Genomic DNA, 18,732 nt, shown 5'->3' with positions numbered 1-18,732 from the left:
GGAGGAGCCAGAGGGAGCATGGGACTCTCCCCTGCCCTTCAGTAGCAAGGGCCCCTCTATTAGCCAAGCCCTTCACTGCTCAGCTGGTAAACAAATACTGACCGGCCTTCCCCTAAGGCTCATTTTTCTTGGCTCAGAGGCCCCAGGGGACTGACCTAGCCTGAGGGCAGACAACCTATGATATCCTTTATGAGTACTCTATACATTGAGGGAAAAGACCAGACCCAATAATTAGAACAGGTGGCTCCAATTAAGGCAGAGTCAACGAAGAAGGTAAGGATAAGTTTAACAAAAGAGAAGTAAACTCTCAAGGGAGATTCAATCATAGAGTGAAAAAAACCACTTTCTAAAACTAAAGCTAAAATAAAATTTGATGCCTGGATTTTAAAATGTGGCAAACACGGGGCGCCTGGGTGGCTCAGTTGGTTAAGCGTCCGACTTCGGCTCAGGTCATGATCTTGCGGTCCGTGGGTTCAAGCCCTGCGTCGGGCTCTGTGCTGACAGCTCAGAGCCTGGAGCCTGTTTCAGATTCTGTGTCTCCCTCTTTCTCTGACCCTCCCCTGTTCATGCTCTCTCTCTCTCTCTGTCTCAAAAATGAATAAATGTTAAAAACAATTTTTTTAAATAAATAAATAAAATGTGGCAAACAGAAGGATCATTGCTAAGAACCAAACTGATGTTTTGAGTGAGCAAAAGGAAGAAACATACAACAGAAGTTAAAACCATTTTTAAAAATGACAACTATAAACAAAAAGGCAAAAGACTAAAAGGACAGATCCAGGAGGCCTCTGCTGCAAATATTATTATATTCAGAAGGAGAAAAGGTAGCATAGAGTGTTCCATAGAGAAAGGCCATAATAACAAAAGGTGAAATAAAAGAAATTACCTGAAGTTAAAGAAAAATTCCAAATGAAACTGAACATAGCTTCAAAAAGTTACCGAAATAGTCTAAAGATAACGAGAGAATCTTATAAACCTCCAGGAAGCACACACACGTGCACACACACACACACACACTCACAAAACCCAGATCACGTATGGCAGTAATTGAACTAGACCAGTATCTGACTTATAAACTGTACTCTCAACAAGACAGTAGAATACCTGTGGGCAATTGAGAAAATCAAAGTTAGTTCCAAGAATTCTACACCCAGACAAGATACCATTTAATTAAGACAAAAGGTCAAAAGAATGACCTTGTGGGATAAGTAAGGTTCAGTGTGTTACCATCCTGGGAACCCATCTGAGAAAATCCATAGAAACTATTCTAACCAGATAAAAGTAAGTCAGTGCACGGATCTCATCACTTAGGAAGACAAAAGAATGGAGGAACCGGTGATAGTTAAATATAAGTGGATGATACTGATGACGTGACTGAAAATTATATGCCTTACATCTTCTTTAAATAGGAAAGGAAATTGCAAGGAAATCCTTACGAAGCGCTTGAAGCAAAAATTCCAAACTCCCTCAGCAGTGAAGTGTGTGTGAGCGTGTGTGTACATGTGCGTGTGGGGATGGGACAGGAAGTACACTACGAGATGGGGAAATAAAATATCTCCCATCAGTAAGTGGGGAAGGGAGGAGTTGTGAAGGAAAAGGCACTGGAAGCATAGGAACTGTGTAATTTTTTATTTTAATAGAGAACCCCAAATTCAGCAATGGCCATGTATGACGTTTCAAAAACTGCTTTTAATTCAAAAAATAGTATAATTTAAAAATCAGGGGCACCTGGATGGCCCAGTCAGTTAAGCATCTGACTCTTGATTCCAGCTCAGGTCATGATGTCACGGTTTGTGAGATCGAGGCCTCTGTCAGGTTCCGCACCGACAGCATAGGCCCTACTTGGGATTCTCTCTCTCCCTCTCTCTCTCTTTGCCTCTCCCCCACTCATGCTCTCTCTCTCTCTCTCTCTCTCTCTCTCAAAATAAATAAATAAACATTAAAAATAATAAAAATTAATGGCTTAAGAAAAAAATAAAGAAAAAATTTAAAAGTAAATCTAAAAAGAACAATAAAGAATAACAAAAACTAATATGGCAATCATAAAAGCAAGTATGTCAAACATCATAATTACTGACTAAATTCTCCTGGCAAAAGATAAAGACTCTCATTAGTTATGATATAAAATCCAGGCATAAGGTATTTCTGGAAGCATATTGAAGCAATGCTACAAGGAAAGATTGGAAATTAAGGGAAGGCAAAGATATACCAAGAAAAGGCAAAGAAAAGCAAGCCCAACATGGATGGCAACACTAATATCAGCTTCAAGGTAATTCATGGCCAAAATTATTAATGAGGTCAAAGAGGAAGAGCATGTAATGAGTAGGAAACTAATCACTGAAAAAGCTCTATGAGTCATGAACATTGACAAACAACATAGCAGCTATATATTATATATTTACATATATAAATATAAATATATGAAATCCAAGGAGACATTAATGAAAACATTTTTACTGTGGGCTGTTTTTAATATTATTCTTTCAGAATTTGACAGTTCAAGTATACAAGCAAAGGTAGACACGACGTGAGAAACACAATAACCTACACATTTTTTTCTCCTCTTATATTCATGTAATTTACAAATTAATCATATGCACAACGAAAGAAAACTTTGGTGTATTTTTCAAAGCAAATATATATATTTTTAACTTTCAAACAGGCAATCAACAATTACACGTTTTTTTAAAATCCTCTAATTATTGGAAAATTAAGAAACCTCTTTGGCATAATTTCTGGGTCTAAGAGGATATCAAAACTGAAACCACAAATTAAGTATCCAAAAGATAATAGGACAAAACATTACAGCAAAATCTATTAGATACACTTAAAGCTATGGTGGTGGGAAGGATTTATGACCTTAAATGATTTTATTGTTTAAAAACGAAAAAAAACAAAATTACACAGCATCACGAATAAATTATTTAGAACAATTTGGATCTTATTATTTTTTCATTATTGAAAAAATGACGCAGTAGGCCCTCTGACCCGGTGCTTTCATTGATTTTCAATTTTCTTCATTTGAACCGTTTCCGTTATTTTCCTGTCCCATGTCAACGCCACAGTGAGAGCGAATAAAGCGATCAAGAATTTGTCTGTCTGAAAATTATGAAGAAAAACAGGATGAAATCTTCCATTTAACTACTTAAGCACTAAAGAGAGAAATTCTAGGAAGGAGGAAAAATATCTGAAAATAGCGCTCTATATACAAATTTGATGGGACCAAAATATCAAAGGGCATATGTCTAATACCTAGAAAGGCACAATTGTATAAGTATGGATTAAAAAGAGTACACTTCATATTCAAAGGATCAGCAAGTCTTCCTGGAAAGGGCATGGAGTTTGGAATGAAACTGACTTAAGTTTTGTTTCCGTGCTCGCGAGCTTTGGCAAGTCACATGGCCTCTCCATCTCTTCACTTCCTTGTCTTTGAATATATATAATAGCGCTTACCTTGCACCTTTGCTGGACTGGGTTAGGAATGCTATGTGAGAAGCACCTGGGCAGGGCCTGGTCCATAAAAGACAATAAATAGGATAGCCTTGTCCTTTACTACTGAGAACACAGTAATAAACCGTGATGACATAAAACCATAGAGGCTACTGTTCTAGAGCTTCTTGAAGCCAGGGCTATTTCTTCTGCCAACAAACCTTGGTACGCTTTGCTATCTTTGAGTAATAACTGACCATGAGAGGGCCCTTCAACCTTCTGGCCTCCATTTCCTCATCTGGAAAGTAAAGGAGCCTTGTCTGAGTCAGAACATCCATGGTTCCCTAATCGTCATTACATATACGTGCGCGCGCGCGTGTGTGTGTATTATATACATCAGAGAGGAGCTGTAAAATTTTTCTTACTCCCAGCAATTGTCATCTATGTAGCAAAGACCAAAAGAAAGGAAAAATGCAAGTGGTACCATGTCATCAAGTTCAATGCCCATGTTACAAATGTCAGCCCAGGTCTAAAGATCAGGAGTGCACGTGTGTGCACCAGGTTTACTCTCCAATTCTCTGTGGTTCTTTGCTTTTATGACCTAACATTTAATTGTAAGCCATCCCCACCCTGCTCCATATCTTTTCTGACCTCAGCGTTTTTTGAATTTTGGCATATTTTTCATGAAGTGAAACGCGCTGATCCTTCGCGTGCAGTTCGATGGGTTGACACCTGGGTGTATGTAACCCATACCCATATAATAGAGATCGCTGCCACCACTCCAGAAAGGCTTGTCAGGCTCCTTCCCCGTCAACACCTCCTCCCTCAAGACACTCACTCTTCCGATTTCTTTCATCACAGATAAATGTTGCCTGTTGTAGCCCTTTGAATAAAGGCCCACATACAAAACGTATGATTTTGTGTCTGGCTCCTCTCACTCGGCATAATGTTTTGGAAGTTCTTGTCGTTGAATACACCAATCACTGGGGCTTTTTGAGATCTGGTAGTATCTTGTGACCATACCAGTCTGTTTACCTTCTGCTATTGGTGGTAATTTGGGTTGTAGCCGGTGTGGGACTATTAAGAATAAAATGGCCGTGAACATTTTTGCACAAGTCCTTCCACGGGCATGTGTTTTCTTGTCTCTTGGGTGAATACCCCGAAGTAGAATTTCTGGGTCATGGAGTAGATTTGGTTTAACTTTGTGGGAAACTGCCAGATCTGTTACAAGTGTTACAGTGATCCTACTATTCGATATGCCCACCAGCAACTTTTTGCTCCCTACTCTCAACATTTGCTAGTTTGAGTCCTTGTCATTGCAAGCCCCAAATGGCTCCATTTTAAACCTTACAGCAAAGAGGTCATTTTAAATAAGCAAGCAAATGAACCAAAAATCATTCTTATACCAAAGGTAAACAGAGAGGGTGAATCAAATTTGGCGTGAATTAATAAAAAAAGATGAGATTGTGTCCAATTTAATATCAATTTAAATAAATTAATGTCAGACAGGCTACTAGTTGTAATCCAGATGCTACTGTATTTATTACGTACAGATTCAGACTCGTGTCTCCGTGATTTCATTTATGCTCCTCCCTCTGCTCCCTCTGAAAGGCCCTGGTTCTTGTCAGGGTGATTCATCCTTAACCTTCAAAGGAAGCCGCCCTCCCAGAAGCAGCCTTCCCTCAGGCAATGTCAATCCACAGGGTTGGAACAGACCCAAAGACTACTTCGATTACACAGCTCATGACATTACCACTGTGTGCCTGTCTCCCACACCTGACGATGAGTTCCTTGAAAAAAGAAGGATTTGTTTTTTATTTATCTTGGTATTTATCAAGTAGGCATTATAGGTATTCAATCGGTGAAGTTTTTCGAGTCCGTGAATATATTCGCCACAACATTGAATCCACACCCTAGGAAGGAATATTCCTGGGAGTGTTGATTGGAAGAGATAGAGAGGGAGTAATAGTTGAAAGCATCTGAAGCCAGATTTCAGGTAATTTTGTCGTTCGAGGGGGGACTACCTGGGGAGATGACAGTCCTTATCAATAGATAACAGAGGCCCCAAGAGTCAGAGCTGTTGGTGGTCTGAATCACTCAGAGATTAAAACAATTTTGAAAACAGAATGGCCACTAAAGACATCTAGTTCAAACCCCTCAAGTTCTCATAGAGAAACTCAATACCAAGTAGCGATCCTCAGAATTGTTGGAAACAAAAGATTTACCTTCAGCTGCTCCCCCTTTCTTCTTCCCCAGCTTCATTTTGTGTCTTCCTGGAGTCTTCTCTATCCTATCTCCCCCCACCACCTCCCTAGCCCCTGCCCTGGGCCATATCCTTCATCCCTCCCCTTCCCCTCTCTCTTTCAAAATGTACCTGCTCTGGGCTCTGAGACTGTCTAAGAGGGATAATCCAGTAAAATACTTTAAGCTGAGGTGGTAATCATTCATTCAGCCTAATATATCTGCCAAGATTGTTATTCTCTTGCATACTGGCTCAGCCCTACCACAAATGAGCTCTGCTGAGACACTCGCCATCCAAAAAGCATAAGCGTCGTCCCAGATACTAGAAAATGACAGCAGGTTTTGGGCATAAGAATTCAAAGGGAACCTCCTACTTGCTTGTCAGCCTGTAGCATAGCTGGCTGATGGGTAGGTCATTCTAAAGCAAAACTAGGGAAGAGAAACCAAGACCCCATAGCAAGCAGATCCTACAAGCCACCAAGTCAGTGCAAAATGGCAAGGCTCTGGGGCACAAGCATCTTGTACCTGCCCCAGCACCCATCCTGAGGGCACCAGGAACAGAGGAGATCTGAAAAGCTACCGAAGCCTAGCTTGGCCCCAAAGCTACTTTGTTAAGTAATAGGCCATGTCTCACTTGTCTGGAGAGAAAAGCCCAACTGGAGAAGTCCAACGGAATCAGCTTATGCTAGGAATCCTGGAGAAGGTACATCTGAGTGGAGCAGAGGCTGCAAAGCATCTAAAGAGTCCTCAGTTCACCCCTGGGGGGCGCCACTAAGGCTCAATTACAAATCACACACACAGACAACCAAGGACAGAAGTGCCAGCGGCCACCACGGTTTTTCCACGCAGGCAGAGAAGCGACAGCTGCATCTGTATTTCAAGTCCCTGGGCAGATGGGAGCACCTGCTTTGGGAGCATTCTATAGGGTCAAACAGATGTGGCTCCAAGGTGAAAAGAGCACCTTACAGGACGCTGACTACAGTTTTATATAGGTGAACCACGCTGGGAAAAGGAACAGAAAGCAGGCTTGAGCTTGATGGGATGACTCCCTGGAAGATCTGACCAGCCGACCTCAAAGAGCCTCTTGGTTTCCTTTTGACGTGCCAAACGGGCCGAGAGGCACCTGCTGAGAGGAATGAGGCTCCCGATGGAAAATACAGACTTCTGCTTCTGCCTTAGAGTGAGGCAAAACACCTGCTTCTTGTACCTCTTAAAACCCAACATTTAAGCTCTTTTAAGGGCCTTTGGGCCATCAGCCCTCAGTCTGCAATCATGGGAAGTATCCTCTTTTCCCCCCTACACACACACACACACACACACACACTCCCTTTTCTGTCTTGCCCACAGTAGGGTTTCAGTTTTGTGTGGGGTAGGAGATCTCAGGATAAAAGGGTTTCAGAGAAGATTTCAGAAGATCAAGCTCTTCCGATCGTAGCTGGGGACAGGCAAAGGACAGAGATTGGGGACCAAGGCAGGTAGGCGACAGGGAGCAGTAGGAGGATTACTGAGGAGCTGGCGGAAGACCTAAGCTTACGCTCGAGCACAGGGCACAAAACAAGGCAGTGACCCCCACACAGCCCGAAGCATTTCTTCCTTTAGCATTTAGTGTGTTTTATAACTTGCCTAATACGTTAGTCTAGTGGCGTATGAATATACTTCATAAAAATAAATGTCTGCACTGGGGCATGTGCTCAAAGATGAGAAGTGACAGGGCAGTCACTAGCAGTGGGTGTCGAGCACAGCTGTTGAAGGAGTTGAGTTTCCTTCTCTCCAACTGCTCTGAGTTGACATTTTACACAGGCACAGAATGACCAGCGGCCCCTGAGATGCTCTCGAGGAGATTCCAGTCCCCAGGCCCTGAGCTGGGATAAGTCTTTGTCATGCAGAATGAACTAACACTGTCCTGAGCACGGCCTTCGCTCTTTTTGAGGGCATTATACACAGAGATTCTCATGTACTCTAAAAGGCTGTCACAAAAAGTACCACCAAACAGGAAATAAAGATCACATAAGATAAAACGAAATCGTGAGACAGTATAAACACCCACAGAAGAAATCACTTAACTGTAATAAAAACAGAAGTCGTATGGGAGCAATTCAACCACGGGCTGAATGAGTGAAATGAGCGAGATCAGGAATGAGTGAAAAGCTAGGTGTTTCTTTTGTAATAAGTGGGGCTACAGTCACTGGGGCCTCTTTTAAGAAAGCTTTTTTTCCGGGGCACCTGGGTGGCTCAGTCGATTAAGCATCCGACTTCAGCTCAGGTCAATATCTCACGGTTCGAGGCCCATATCGGGCTCCTTGCTGACAGCTCAGTCTGGAGCCTGCTTCAGATTCTGCATCTCCCTCTCTCTCTGCCCTGTCCCCCGCTCACACTCTGTCTCTCTCCCTCTCTCAAAAATAAAAATAAACACTAAAAAGTTAAAAACAAAAAAGAGGGGCGCCTGGGTGGCTCAGTCGGTTAAGCATCCGACTTGGCTCAGGTCATGATCTCACAGTCCGTGAGTTCGAGCCCCGCGTCGGGCTCTGTGCTGACAGCTCAGAGCCTGGAGCCTGTTTCGGATTCTGTGTCTCCCTCTCTCTGACCCTCCCCCGTTCATGCTCTGTCTCTCTCTGTCTCAAAAATAAATAAACTTTATAAAAAAAAAAACAAAAAAACAAAAAAGAAAAAGAAAACGTTATTTTCAGTGGGCTGAGGCTTACCCAAAACTATGGGATTTCTATGAGGCAATACCTATCTTTTCGTGAACATTTAACTCCAGTGGCTGAAAGTTGCAACAGTTTCTATTTGCATAAAGCAGTGTATTATGATCTGTAAATCCATTAAACAGTAACTCAAGACCTCCTCTTACCTTTGTAGGAAAGACTCTGAAGGTACTCTGTGATTTGAGAGGGAGTAAATGAGTTTAAAATCACTAAGAAATCCAGGTAGGTTTTCCCATAATCGCTTTGGTACGTAGTCTGCTTCTTTGTGCGTTCTTGATTCCTCATGTGGCTGTACAGCACGGAAGGGACTAGAGGGACATACGGGAGGGAAAGACACGGAGGCTGTCACTGAGGAAAGAATTCCTGCCCTTATTTGTCTAGCAAGCCCCCAACAGCCCTGAACCCACTTGGAGCTTAATCATCACCCTTAAGGTGCTGGAAAGGGAGGCGCTATACATGAGTGACTCCTCCCGGGACTCGGGCTGAGCAGAGCTGCTCCGACTCAGGACCGTTGCTGTCGGCAGTGGTGGTGACTGGGGCTGATGGCCGGAGACTCAAGTTTGACCTCCGTTTTCAGAAAAATGCTCCCTGAAATCGACTCTTCTGCTGCTCAGCGTGTTGGGATGGTAGCATCCACTACCTCCTTAGTAAACCACTGCCTTCACGGAAGCTTCTTTCCCTTTTGTGCCATCCCCTGTGCAGACACGGGCTGACACACTAAGAGGAGTCCCTCAGGGACCCAGGTGTGTTCAGGTGAGCGGTGATGACATCTCCAGCTGGCACTCATTGCACGTTCAGACTAATAAAGGCATCAGGTGCAAGCAAAACCAAAATCACTTACGTTTGATTCTGAATATTTGCTCATTTAATGTGGGTTCCGATGGTCATGGAATTATCACAGAAAAAAAAAAAAAGCAATGAAAACATGAGGTGAGAACCTAACTTCTACAGCATGCCCAATCTTTGAACCTTAAGGACACCTTAAATACTGCTTTCAGTTCCAGCTTGTCCCTTTACAGGGACCACTGGCCAGGGGAAGGAAGCAGGGGGAGGAAGAGGGCACTGTCATGCTACATCCTAAGAAGAGCATTTGGAGGGTCTGGAAATGCTTTCAGTAGAGAGCGTGGAAGGTATAAAGGAAGGTTTTCATAGAATAACTCACACTAGTTAACCTCTGTAGGAAGACGTAGAACCAAAGCCAAAGTGTAGCAAGGAAGGTTCCAGCCATTGAGAACTTTCCAAGAGTTGGAGTATCTGAGAATGAAAGAGTTGCCTTGGGGGTGGGGGGTATCCTCCAAAGAGTAAAAACATCAGCCCTTGGCAAGGACGGGGTAGAGGGGATTCCCACAGGGTGTGAGATCCAGATGAGGTAACTTCTACGCTGTCTTCTAATCCCGAGAGGCTAAGCTTCTATCCTGTGATTTTTGTCTAGAGTACTACTCGGTCCCACCTCCACACCAGGAATATATCACCGTCTCAGAATGACAGCAAATTATCCTCTTAACCAGTAGCTTGGAGGTGGCTTGATCATGGAACTTTTAAGAGCTTTTCTGTTGAAAACAGTAGGAATCAGGGTCGTAAAAGAATACGTGAATGGAATGGTTGCTGAATCTGAAGATACTTGATGGACATACCATACGGTCAAGCTTCCAGTGGATGATTGACAAATCTAAGTTCAGTCCCTCTCAGTCTCTTTTTTTAGTCATTTTATAGTAACTAAATTCTTCCTTTTGTTTTACAAGGAGGAAGTGTCCCTCAATCCCCACCGCTGCCCCCAGGCAGAGCGTGCACTCATTTCACAGCAAAAGGAATCAGTTCTTTCCCAGGACTTACTCATTCCCTGGGTTTGAAGCTAGGCCTAGTTTTGATCCCTTGGAGGCTTACAGGGATCACTGGCATTCTTTGTGACTGTCACCAAGATTACCTGCCAGGGCCCAATGTGCTGAAGAATCTTGGAACAAGGACAGAATCTATAAAGTTGCTTTAAAAGCTAAAGGTGTACTTACCTAGACCCTGAGAAGCAACTGGGAGGCTTGAGTGGCATCCATATCTGAAGCTAAAGTCCTGAAGCTCAGGAATTTTAGCTGGAACTTGGTAATTCCGTCGAAACTCAGTGTCCGCAGGTCGAGGAAGTAACTTTTTCTGTCCCAGCGACATCTGAGAACTTGTCACATTCTGTCTGACACAGACAGACACAAGGCAGTAACCCCTTGTAAGCTACTTAAAATAGCATCATATTTTCATTCCCTTTTTACTTCCGGCAGTAGCTTCCAATTTTATCACACTAAGCCCACTCTTCTCGTATTTAGAGGTACAATCAATGTCGTTTTTATGGATATTTCAACCAAGAAATAATTTTCTGCTTTATCAGGCATGGGAAGTATATGCTCCAATGATTAGAAGTGGGTTTTAGTGAATATATTGTATGTCAGTTTGGAACACTCTTCCGTTCTGCTCAATGGACACAGAAGGCATCCCTCATTCCAGTAGGGATGCCTCGTCCCTGGGGCAGGTGGGTAGTGGAGAGAGAGATCTCAGGTAAGGCTACGGTTGACATGTAAGACATAAGATGTCAGTTAACTTTGAATTTCAGATAAATAACGAAGAATTTTTGTAAAATACTCGCTTATCTACTCAATACTGTTATTCTAACGTAACAGGGCATCCTGTATTTTCATTTGTTAAATCTGGCAACTCTAGAAGTGCATACCATCCCCATCACCTGGGAAAGAACCACCTGAAGCTCATCCCTTTCTGATGGAGGGTTAGGTAACATCGTTGTCACTGGCGGACAACGGCGCCATTGTTTCGTTGTAATAACTCTGCTAACGAATATTCATCAAATATCGATGACGTGATGATAAATAATCAGTAAATACCTACGAGGCACTGACTAAACGCCAGCTTCCACAAGCGCTACCAGATCACAGAGGAGGCACAAGCTACCTCACTTAGAGGGAGTCCATCCCTAATTCTGGCTACCAAGGTGGTTCAGAGGCACGTCACACAACACCAATTTTATTCAGGACAAGAATGTTAACATGGCCATCTTGAGCAATATCCGAATGGTGCCACGATCTATTGAAACTAAACTCGAGTCTTGTGCTGAATTCATTTTTCCATAGTTTTTATGGATATTTAATTCAAAGGTACATCCAACAATATGTGATGGCATCTACTGGCACCCAAGAGCATTTTAATGATCTGTTTAGAAATGATTTACGTCTAGACCAGCACAGTGAGAGAAAGCTTCACTACGTGCTGCCTCTTCATTTAGATGAGTCAGGAAGAGAGGATGTGGGTACTCAATGGCCCTCATAATGACCTCATAACCTGTCCAAGGAGAAGACAAAGTTATAGAGAAGATGCAACTCTAGGGCTTAAAAACAGGATATCCCTGAAGATGTTTTGGGAAACCATCTGGTATGGTTCCTAGTAAGCACCATCTATACCTTGGTTTTTGTATATCACTAGTAGCTTTATAGGAGGAAAATAAATTCTTAGTGAAGTCCTTGAAGTGCTCTGTGCCAAAGCTAAAAATAACTTAGTCATCTTTCTACCTTGCACGACCTCAAACTAGCGTGATTAGAAAGATGTACACACGGCAAACAGATACGGAATGTGACATCTTGTAACCGTAACCCTTGGAACCATGGTTCTCACATGGAGATAATACATCACACTTACCTAGGAAGCTTCTTCCAAAACACAGTTGCTGAACCTCATCCCAGACATGGAGAATCTCTAGAAGTGGGGCCCCAGGCACTTACATTGTAAACAAGCTTCCCCTAGGCTTAAGAATCACTGACTCAGAACCTTCAACGGGTGCTATAGAAGCCCAGAGAGGGCATAATGAGCTCTGTTAGGGGAAGGGAAGGAAGACAAGAGTTAAATGGCTGACACAGTGAAGGATGTGCTTCGGTGATGGGTCAACAGGGCAGCAAAAGTTATGCACTGTGTTCATTAAGTATGATCTCGCTGGCAAGAGTGTGAGGTATGCAGGGCAGGGAGTAGCTAAGGGTGAATCAGGAGAGGTAAGTTAGAAACCAGGTTGTGAAGGGTTTTGAGGGGCTGGTCCGTGTAGACCAGGATCAAGCAGCGTAGTGGAGCAATTGGACGTGAAGACCCAGAAAAGACAGTTAGAGCCTAGACTTAGTCTGCGTTCCTTTGAAGATAAAGATTAAGTCTTACTCTTCATTGATCCTTAGCCATTATCACAGTAATCGACCTCGTTCTTCTCAACGCACGCTTTTATTGTCTTTACAAAATTTCACGTTAATGAGTTCCTTCAGTATCATCAAGAAGAGAAGTTCTTGGGGCGCCTGGGTGGCTCAGTCGGTTAAGCGTCCGACTTCAGCTCAGGTCGCGATCTCACGGTCCGTGAGTTCAAGCCCCGCGTCGGGCTCTGGGCTGATGGCTCGGAGCCCAGAGCCTGTTTCCGATTCTGTGTCTCCCTCTCTCTCTGCCCCTCCCCGTTCATGCTCTGTCTCTCTCTGTCTCAAAAATAAAATAAACGTTAAAAAAAAAAAAAAAAAAAGAAGAGAAGTTCTTGATCCCAAGGGACCCAACTTATGCCTGAAGTCCCCGTAGCGGAACTGAAGTTTGCCCTGACGGGATAACCATGACTCAGAGCTAACGTGACCCAATGGTAACCACACCTCCAAGCCCTGGACTCCTCGCGGGGAGCCATCCCTGCTCCTCAGGAGCTCAGCTCCCACTCTTTCTTTTTCACTTGAGAACAGTTGACGCCGCACTAGTGTACCTATAGCCCAAGGAGAGAAACTGGCCCATTTAAGATTAGCATGGCACTTGCAGAAAGTCCCAGTCAAACGTGCATCTACAGCAAGGACTGTTCAAAACCACTGGGACCATGCGCATCATCTACAGCCAAGCAAGAACCAGTTCTGCTGTCTCTGTCTGCTGTTCTAATTCATCGAAGCCAAGTTCCCCAGGCCTCAATGTGTAAACAAGCACCTTTTCCTGCTTCTCACTCATTGGCCTTAATACAATGATGAAGATACAAAGATAAGACATGGCCCCTGTGCTTTAGAAGCTTCAAATACCAGAGAAACAGAACAAAAAAGAGAGAATGACAATATTGGGTGATAAATAATGTGGAAAAGATAAGAATAAGATCTATAAAAACATATGGGAAGGCCAGCAATCCAAACGTGGGGGATCAGAGAAGACTCCCAGGAGAGACACGAAGCCTGTCTTTGGACTTCATTTATGGACAGACATAGGCTGCAAAAAGGGAGCGGCTGGTGGCCCACGGGAGGGGGGCAGTGTGTGCTCAAGGCACAAGGCCGCCTGGGGCGCGGTGGGTCTGGAGGAAGGAAGGCAGATGGTCTCGGGGAGAGTGTGGGGGCTGGTGAGGGAGCATGCTGGCGTGGCAGGTAGGGACCAGATTGTACAGCCTCGCATTTAAGGCATTTAGCTTAGTGTCCCCTGAGGACACTGGGGAGTCACTGAAAGGTTTTCAGCTGGAAGGTGACATCAATTCGCACATCTGGAAACTATGGTGATGGTCCTGGTGATGGATCGGAAGTGACAAAACTGGAAAAAAGAGCTGGATTAGAGGTCATCCAAGGGGGAGACACGGGCGGCCGTGGCTTTGGGGAGGAAGAGGAACAGACGGAGCTAAGAGATTTAGGAGAGACTCTTGGCAGGTCTTGGGTATTTATCTACACATAGGGAGATGGTAATTTGTACATGCAGAAAGGCCTTTGCTTAGAAGCTCGAAGACATCTTTTAAGAAGGCTGACATTTCAAATCTTTTCCCATCACCCTTAATATTTACCTGAAGTAGGGAGGTCTTTTGATTCTATACTCATCTAATTTCAAAAAGTGTACTTCCTGTATATTTTTTCCATCATTCCACAAATATTTACAGAGCACCTCCCATACCCAGACTAGACTATACCGACCGTGCTAGATTCCCAGTGAATAAAGGCCTTTGGGGCACCTGCCGAATAGTGGAAGAAAGAATAAAGCAAAAACAACAAAAAACAAGAATCAGTAAACAAATGACTGCAAAATGCCAGGTGCTAGAAGGCAACAAATGAGATGGTGGCACACTTCTTCCGCTAAAACAGTAAGGAAAGGTCTCACAGGCAAGGGGACATTCTGGAGTCTACAGAATGACACAGTAAAATCACAGAAAGAGCTGGGAGAAGAACAATGCAGGCAAAGGGGACAGCCTGTGCACTGGTTGAAGGTTGGGGGTAGGGGGAAACGGTATCCTATAGGAATTTTAAAAAGGCCCATGTGGCTGGAGCCTGATGAACGAGGGGATGGAGGGAGGAGGAACAGTGAGGAGGTAAGCAAGGGCTATGGCAGTCTTGCAGGACCTTGTGAGCAAAGAGAAGGAACTGAAACTTGGATTTCATTCCAAGTGCAATGCAGGGAGCCTGGGTGGCTCAGTGGGTTAAGCATCTGACTTCAGTGCAGGTCATGATCTCACGGTTCATGAGTTCAAGTCCCTACCACCCTGAACGCGCCCGATCTCGTCTGATCTCGGAAGCTAAGCAGGGTCGGGCCTGGTTAGTACTTGGATGGGAGTTCAAGTCCCACATCAAGTGAACTCATGCCCCACTTCTCGCGAGCTCCAGCCCTGCTTTGGGTGAACACGAGCCCCACTTTGTGTGAACACAAGCCCACTTCCCCTGAACATGAGCCCCACTTCAGGTGATTCCTGTTTCTCTCTTGCTCTCTCTCCCTGTCTCTCTCTCTCTCTGCCCCTCACTCACTTGTGCCCTCTCTCTCTCTCTCTCAAAAACAAAATCAAAACAAAATACAATGCAAAGCCAGTGAAATAAAGCAGTGGAATAATATGATCCAATTTAGATTCATAAAAATTATCATATATCATACTGGACTCCTCCCTCCCCAAACTTCACCAGAATGATAGTAGATTAGAGGTTACCACATTTTTAGAAGCTGGAGACCAAATACAGATGTGGCAACTGAATTAGCAAAGTAGAGGAAGCTAAAACTAAGTGGTTGCCGAAAGGAATAACAAATCAGTGAGCTAATCCACATTGTAGACCCCCAATAGGCTTCTGTAACAGGAACAGGGTAAGGCAGGTACTGAGGCTCAGGCTGAAAACAAGCAGCTTGGGTGAAAGCTTGTATACAGCAAGGTTGAGTTCCTGCACAATCTTCTTAACCTCATGCAGTCATTTGGTGATCCTTTCCTAACCAGAAATTTATTAGGTGTAAAACTGAATGAGAGAAGCTCAGGAGATTCCAGGACATGAGGCACAGTAGAAGGTGGGGTAGTGAGATGAACAGGAAAAAGAAGGGCTCAGTAAGTGTTGCATGGGAAGCAGGAAGATCCCAGTTTCCTCCCCAATCCTGCTCTCAGAAGGCCAACAGCCAAGGGTTTCTCTCTTTGGAGAAACTGACCTATAAATATGGGTATTTGGGGGTTTCCCAACAGAAAGAGAGCTTATCACCTAACCACCTAAATCAAGTACCAGCTAATAAGCCCCATCTCTGTATGTAGTTTGCAATCAGATTTGTGTGTCTCCCTTGTAGGTTTTGCGAACCTTAGAGATTAAGGTTTTGCCTACACTCACTTAAAAAGAGAGTCCAAAGAATTAAAAGAAGTTTTATTAGCATCATAGTAAATCTGCCTCTGCCCTCTTGTAAGTATGAACAGAAAACCAAATTTTCATTAGACCATTAAAACACTCAGAAAATAGAGACAATGCAAGGAATAGACGAAAATGTTGAAAATTAAGTGTATCATAAACATCCTAAAATTTATAAGAGAATTACTACATATATAAAACAAGAACAGAATGCTGTTTTAAAAAATAATCATAATAATCAGACCATAATAGACCATAATAATCAGAGGTCTATATATTGCAGTAAATAAAACTTATTAATTTTACTATTCAAATAAAAAATCAAAGGGAGGAAGAAAGCTAGTAAATTAATAAAAATCCAATAGAAGAGCTAGATTAAAAGCTAAAGAAATTTTCAAGTTAGCAAAACAAAAATACAAAGAGAAAGATACTAGGAGAGAAAAGATGAGAAAATTGGAGGATCAGTCCAACTAATAGGAGTTCAAGAAGAGAACAGAGAAAAGAGATGGGAGAAATGTGGGAAGGGACATGCAGGAAACAATGTCCAGAATTGAAGGACATGACTCTAGCTTCTAGGGCCCCTAATTGTCCAATATAATCAATGACAAAAGATTCTCACTAACGCATACAGTTGTGAAATTCAGAATGTCAGGAATAAAGAAAAGATCTTAAGAGCTGCCAGGAAAAAATATATATATGAGAGGGTCAGGAATCAAAATGGCATCAGTCTTGTACAAAGAAATCCTGGATGCTAGAAGATATTTGGAGGAATGCTTTCTGAGGGAAAATGATTATCAACCTAAAATTTTATATCCAGCCAAACTATCAGACAAGTTTAAGGAATTAAAAAGGACATTTCCAAATAGGGCAGAACGCACTCAAAAAACTTCCTCCCGTGCACTCTTTCTTAGGAACGTACTGAAAGATGTCCTTCAGCAAGACTAGGGAGAAGGGATAAGAAAGAGGAAGAGGAAACAAGATTCAATGCAGGCAGAGGCCAAAGTCATTCTTAGAATGATGAGAAAGGAAGTCGCAGTGCAAGGTGGGGCAGCAAAGCTACAGAACAACCAGTCTGGATTAGAAGAGAATGATGAAGGGAGTCAAGCAGAAGATCTCTGGGAAAAACAGAAGTGATAGAGTGTTTGAAACTGTGTTTGGAAAAAAGTCTTGAAACGTATGTGATAAAGAATTTGGCAAAAATTAGTAACAGGCCCATAGAAAACTAAGCATATGAATAAAAAGTCAATTATTAACTCTGGTAAAAAAAAAAAAAAAAAAAAAAAAAAAAAGGAAAGGACACAATTATAAAATACCACCTAGCTCAGCAATGAATGTTTACATAATCATAATATATCATATCAGTATCACAATATAAACATTAGCAATTGAATCAAACAAGAATTTGTAATATAATTCTAGAGAGAATGGATGGAAGGGGAGTGAGAAAGAGTTACAGGAGAGCCAAATCCTCAACCACTATAACAGGAAGTCAACAACAATGTCTAAAATTGATGAACCAAAGATAAAGGTATATGCATATTATTTTAAAATATGGAGTATCACATAAGAACCACTGAAAGGATTAAATTGATCACCAATGGGGAGTAGGGTCAAAGAACTGCTATTACTTTGTAACAAGCCATTAGGTTACTATTTGATTTAGATGTACACATGCATTAGTTTAATAAAAGTTTTAATTTTTCAAAATAGCAATAATTGGAAATGGCATGTTGAACTTGACCTCTTCATCTTTGCAGGGCTGTTTCATCCTCGTTTTCCAGGCCCAGAAAGCCTTTCCTGGCTTCCCCTTCCCAACGTCAGGCTAGATGTCCCACTGTGTGCACCCACGGCACCCAGAATTTCCCGTATGATACACCTTTTCATATGTGACCTTTTGTTTGCTAAATTGCCTCTTTCTGTGTCTGTATTGTGAGTTCCTTAAGGAAAGAGACTGCATCTATGCTGTTCCCCACTGCAACTCCAGGGCACAACATATGAGCAGAGAGAAAATGAACATGTTTACCTTTTGCTGTGTCCACAAAGTCTCTTCTAGGACTAGAAATAAACTGATTTGCTATCGCCTTCCTAACCTCTTCCTTTGTAGCAGCGATTTTCCAAGGGAGGTGGCTCTTTATTGATGCTGTTGATTGGCCCTGAGGCAACGTCCAGAGAAAGAAATCCTATTAATACAAACACAATTTTCAAGAAAATCGATATAGGTTCACCTAATGGGATGAAGGTTATGTGTGTTTGTGGGTACATATTCTTCTGGGTCCTCTACACCCACTTACCACACTGCAGTGTGTGCAGAGTCCAAAGAGTGTGCCTCCAACCAGAAATCTCCAGCTGAGACCAGAGAAGAAGACCCACGTGAGTTCTTGACCTGGCTTTAAATGCCCAAGGAGCAGACAGTCTCAGGCTTCAAGAGACACCCTGCCTCCCATGCAGAGTTCTCAGAAGCAGCCTGTAAGAGGGGGGAGGGCAGGCGCTCTCTCCTCTTTGCCCCCAAAGAGATTTTACGATTATGAAACTTGAAGCCTCCAGCACCTCTTTCCATCTACCCACTCTCATGACCTTGCTTCCTATTTCCTTGAGAAAACTGAAGTCATCTGATGAGAACCTCCAAACACCGCCCGGCATGTCACCACATCTGCACTCATTACGCTGTGATGGGAGACCACTGTGTTTAGCCTACTCTGGCACATGACCCCCCCCCCCCCAATTCTCACTTGTCTCTTGCAACTTCCATTTCTCCCTCTCTT

At 43.0% G+C, this 18,732-nt stretch overlaps 1 protein-coding gene across 1 annotated transcript in view; it reads right to left on the bottom strand.

Moving 5' to 3' along the window:
• Window positions 1-2,834: 2,834 nt before the first annotated feature.
• TEX26 (testis expressed 26) overlaps window positions 2,835-18,732 on the bottom strand; it is a 31,549-nt gene continuing 15,651 nt past the window's right edge. Inside the window, exons 4-7 of the mRNA XM_007074383.3 lie at window positions 17,986-18,150; window positions 10,382-10,550; window positions 8,522-8,683; window positions 2,835-3,099 (exon numbers count right to left, since the gene is read on the bottom strand). Coding sequence (XP_007074445.2) covers window positions 3,008-3,099; window positions 8,522-8,683; window positions 10,382-10,550; window positions 17,986-18,150 — 588 coding nt within the window. The 3' untranslated portion in view covers window positions 2,835-3,007. The remainder of the gene's footprint in view (window positions 3,100-8,521; window positions 8,684-10,381; window positions 10,551-17,985; window positions 18,151-18,732) is intronic.

This window comes from Panthera tigris, chromosome A1 (genome assembly GCF_018350195.1).
Source record: "Panthera tigris isolate Pti1 chromosome A1, P.tigris_Pti1_mat1.1, whole genome shotgun sequence".
In the NCBI taxonomy this organism is placed as follows: Eukaryota; Metazoa; Chordata; class Mammalia; order Carnivora; family Felidae; genus Panthera; species Panthera tigris.
This window is presented reverse-complemented; position numbering and strand designations above follow the sequence as displayed.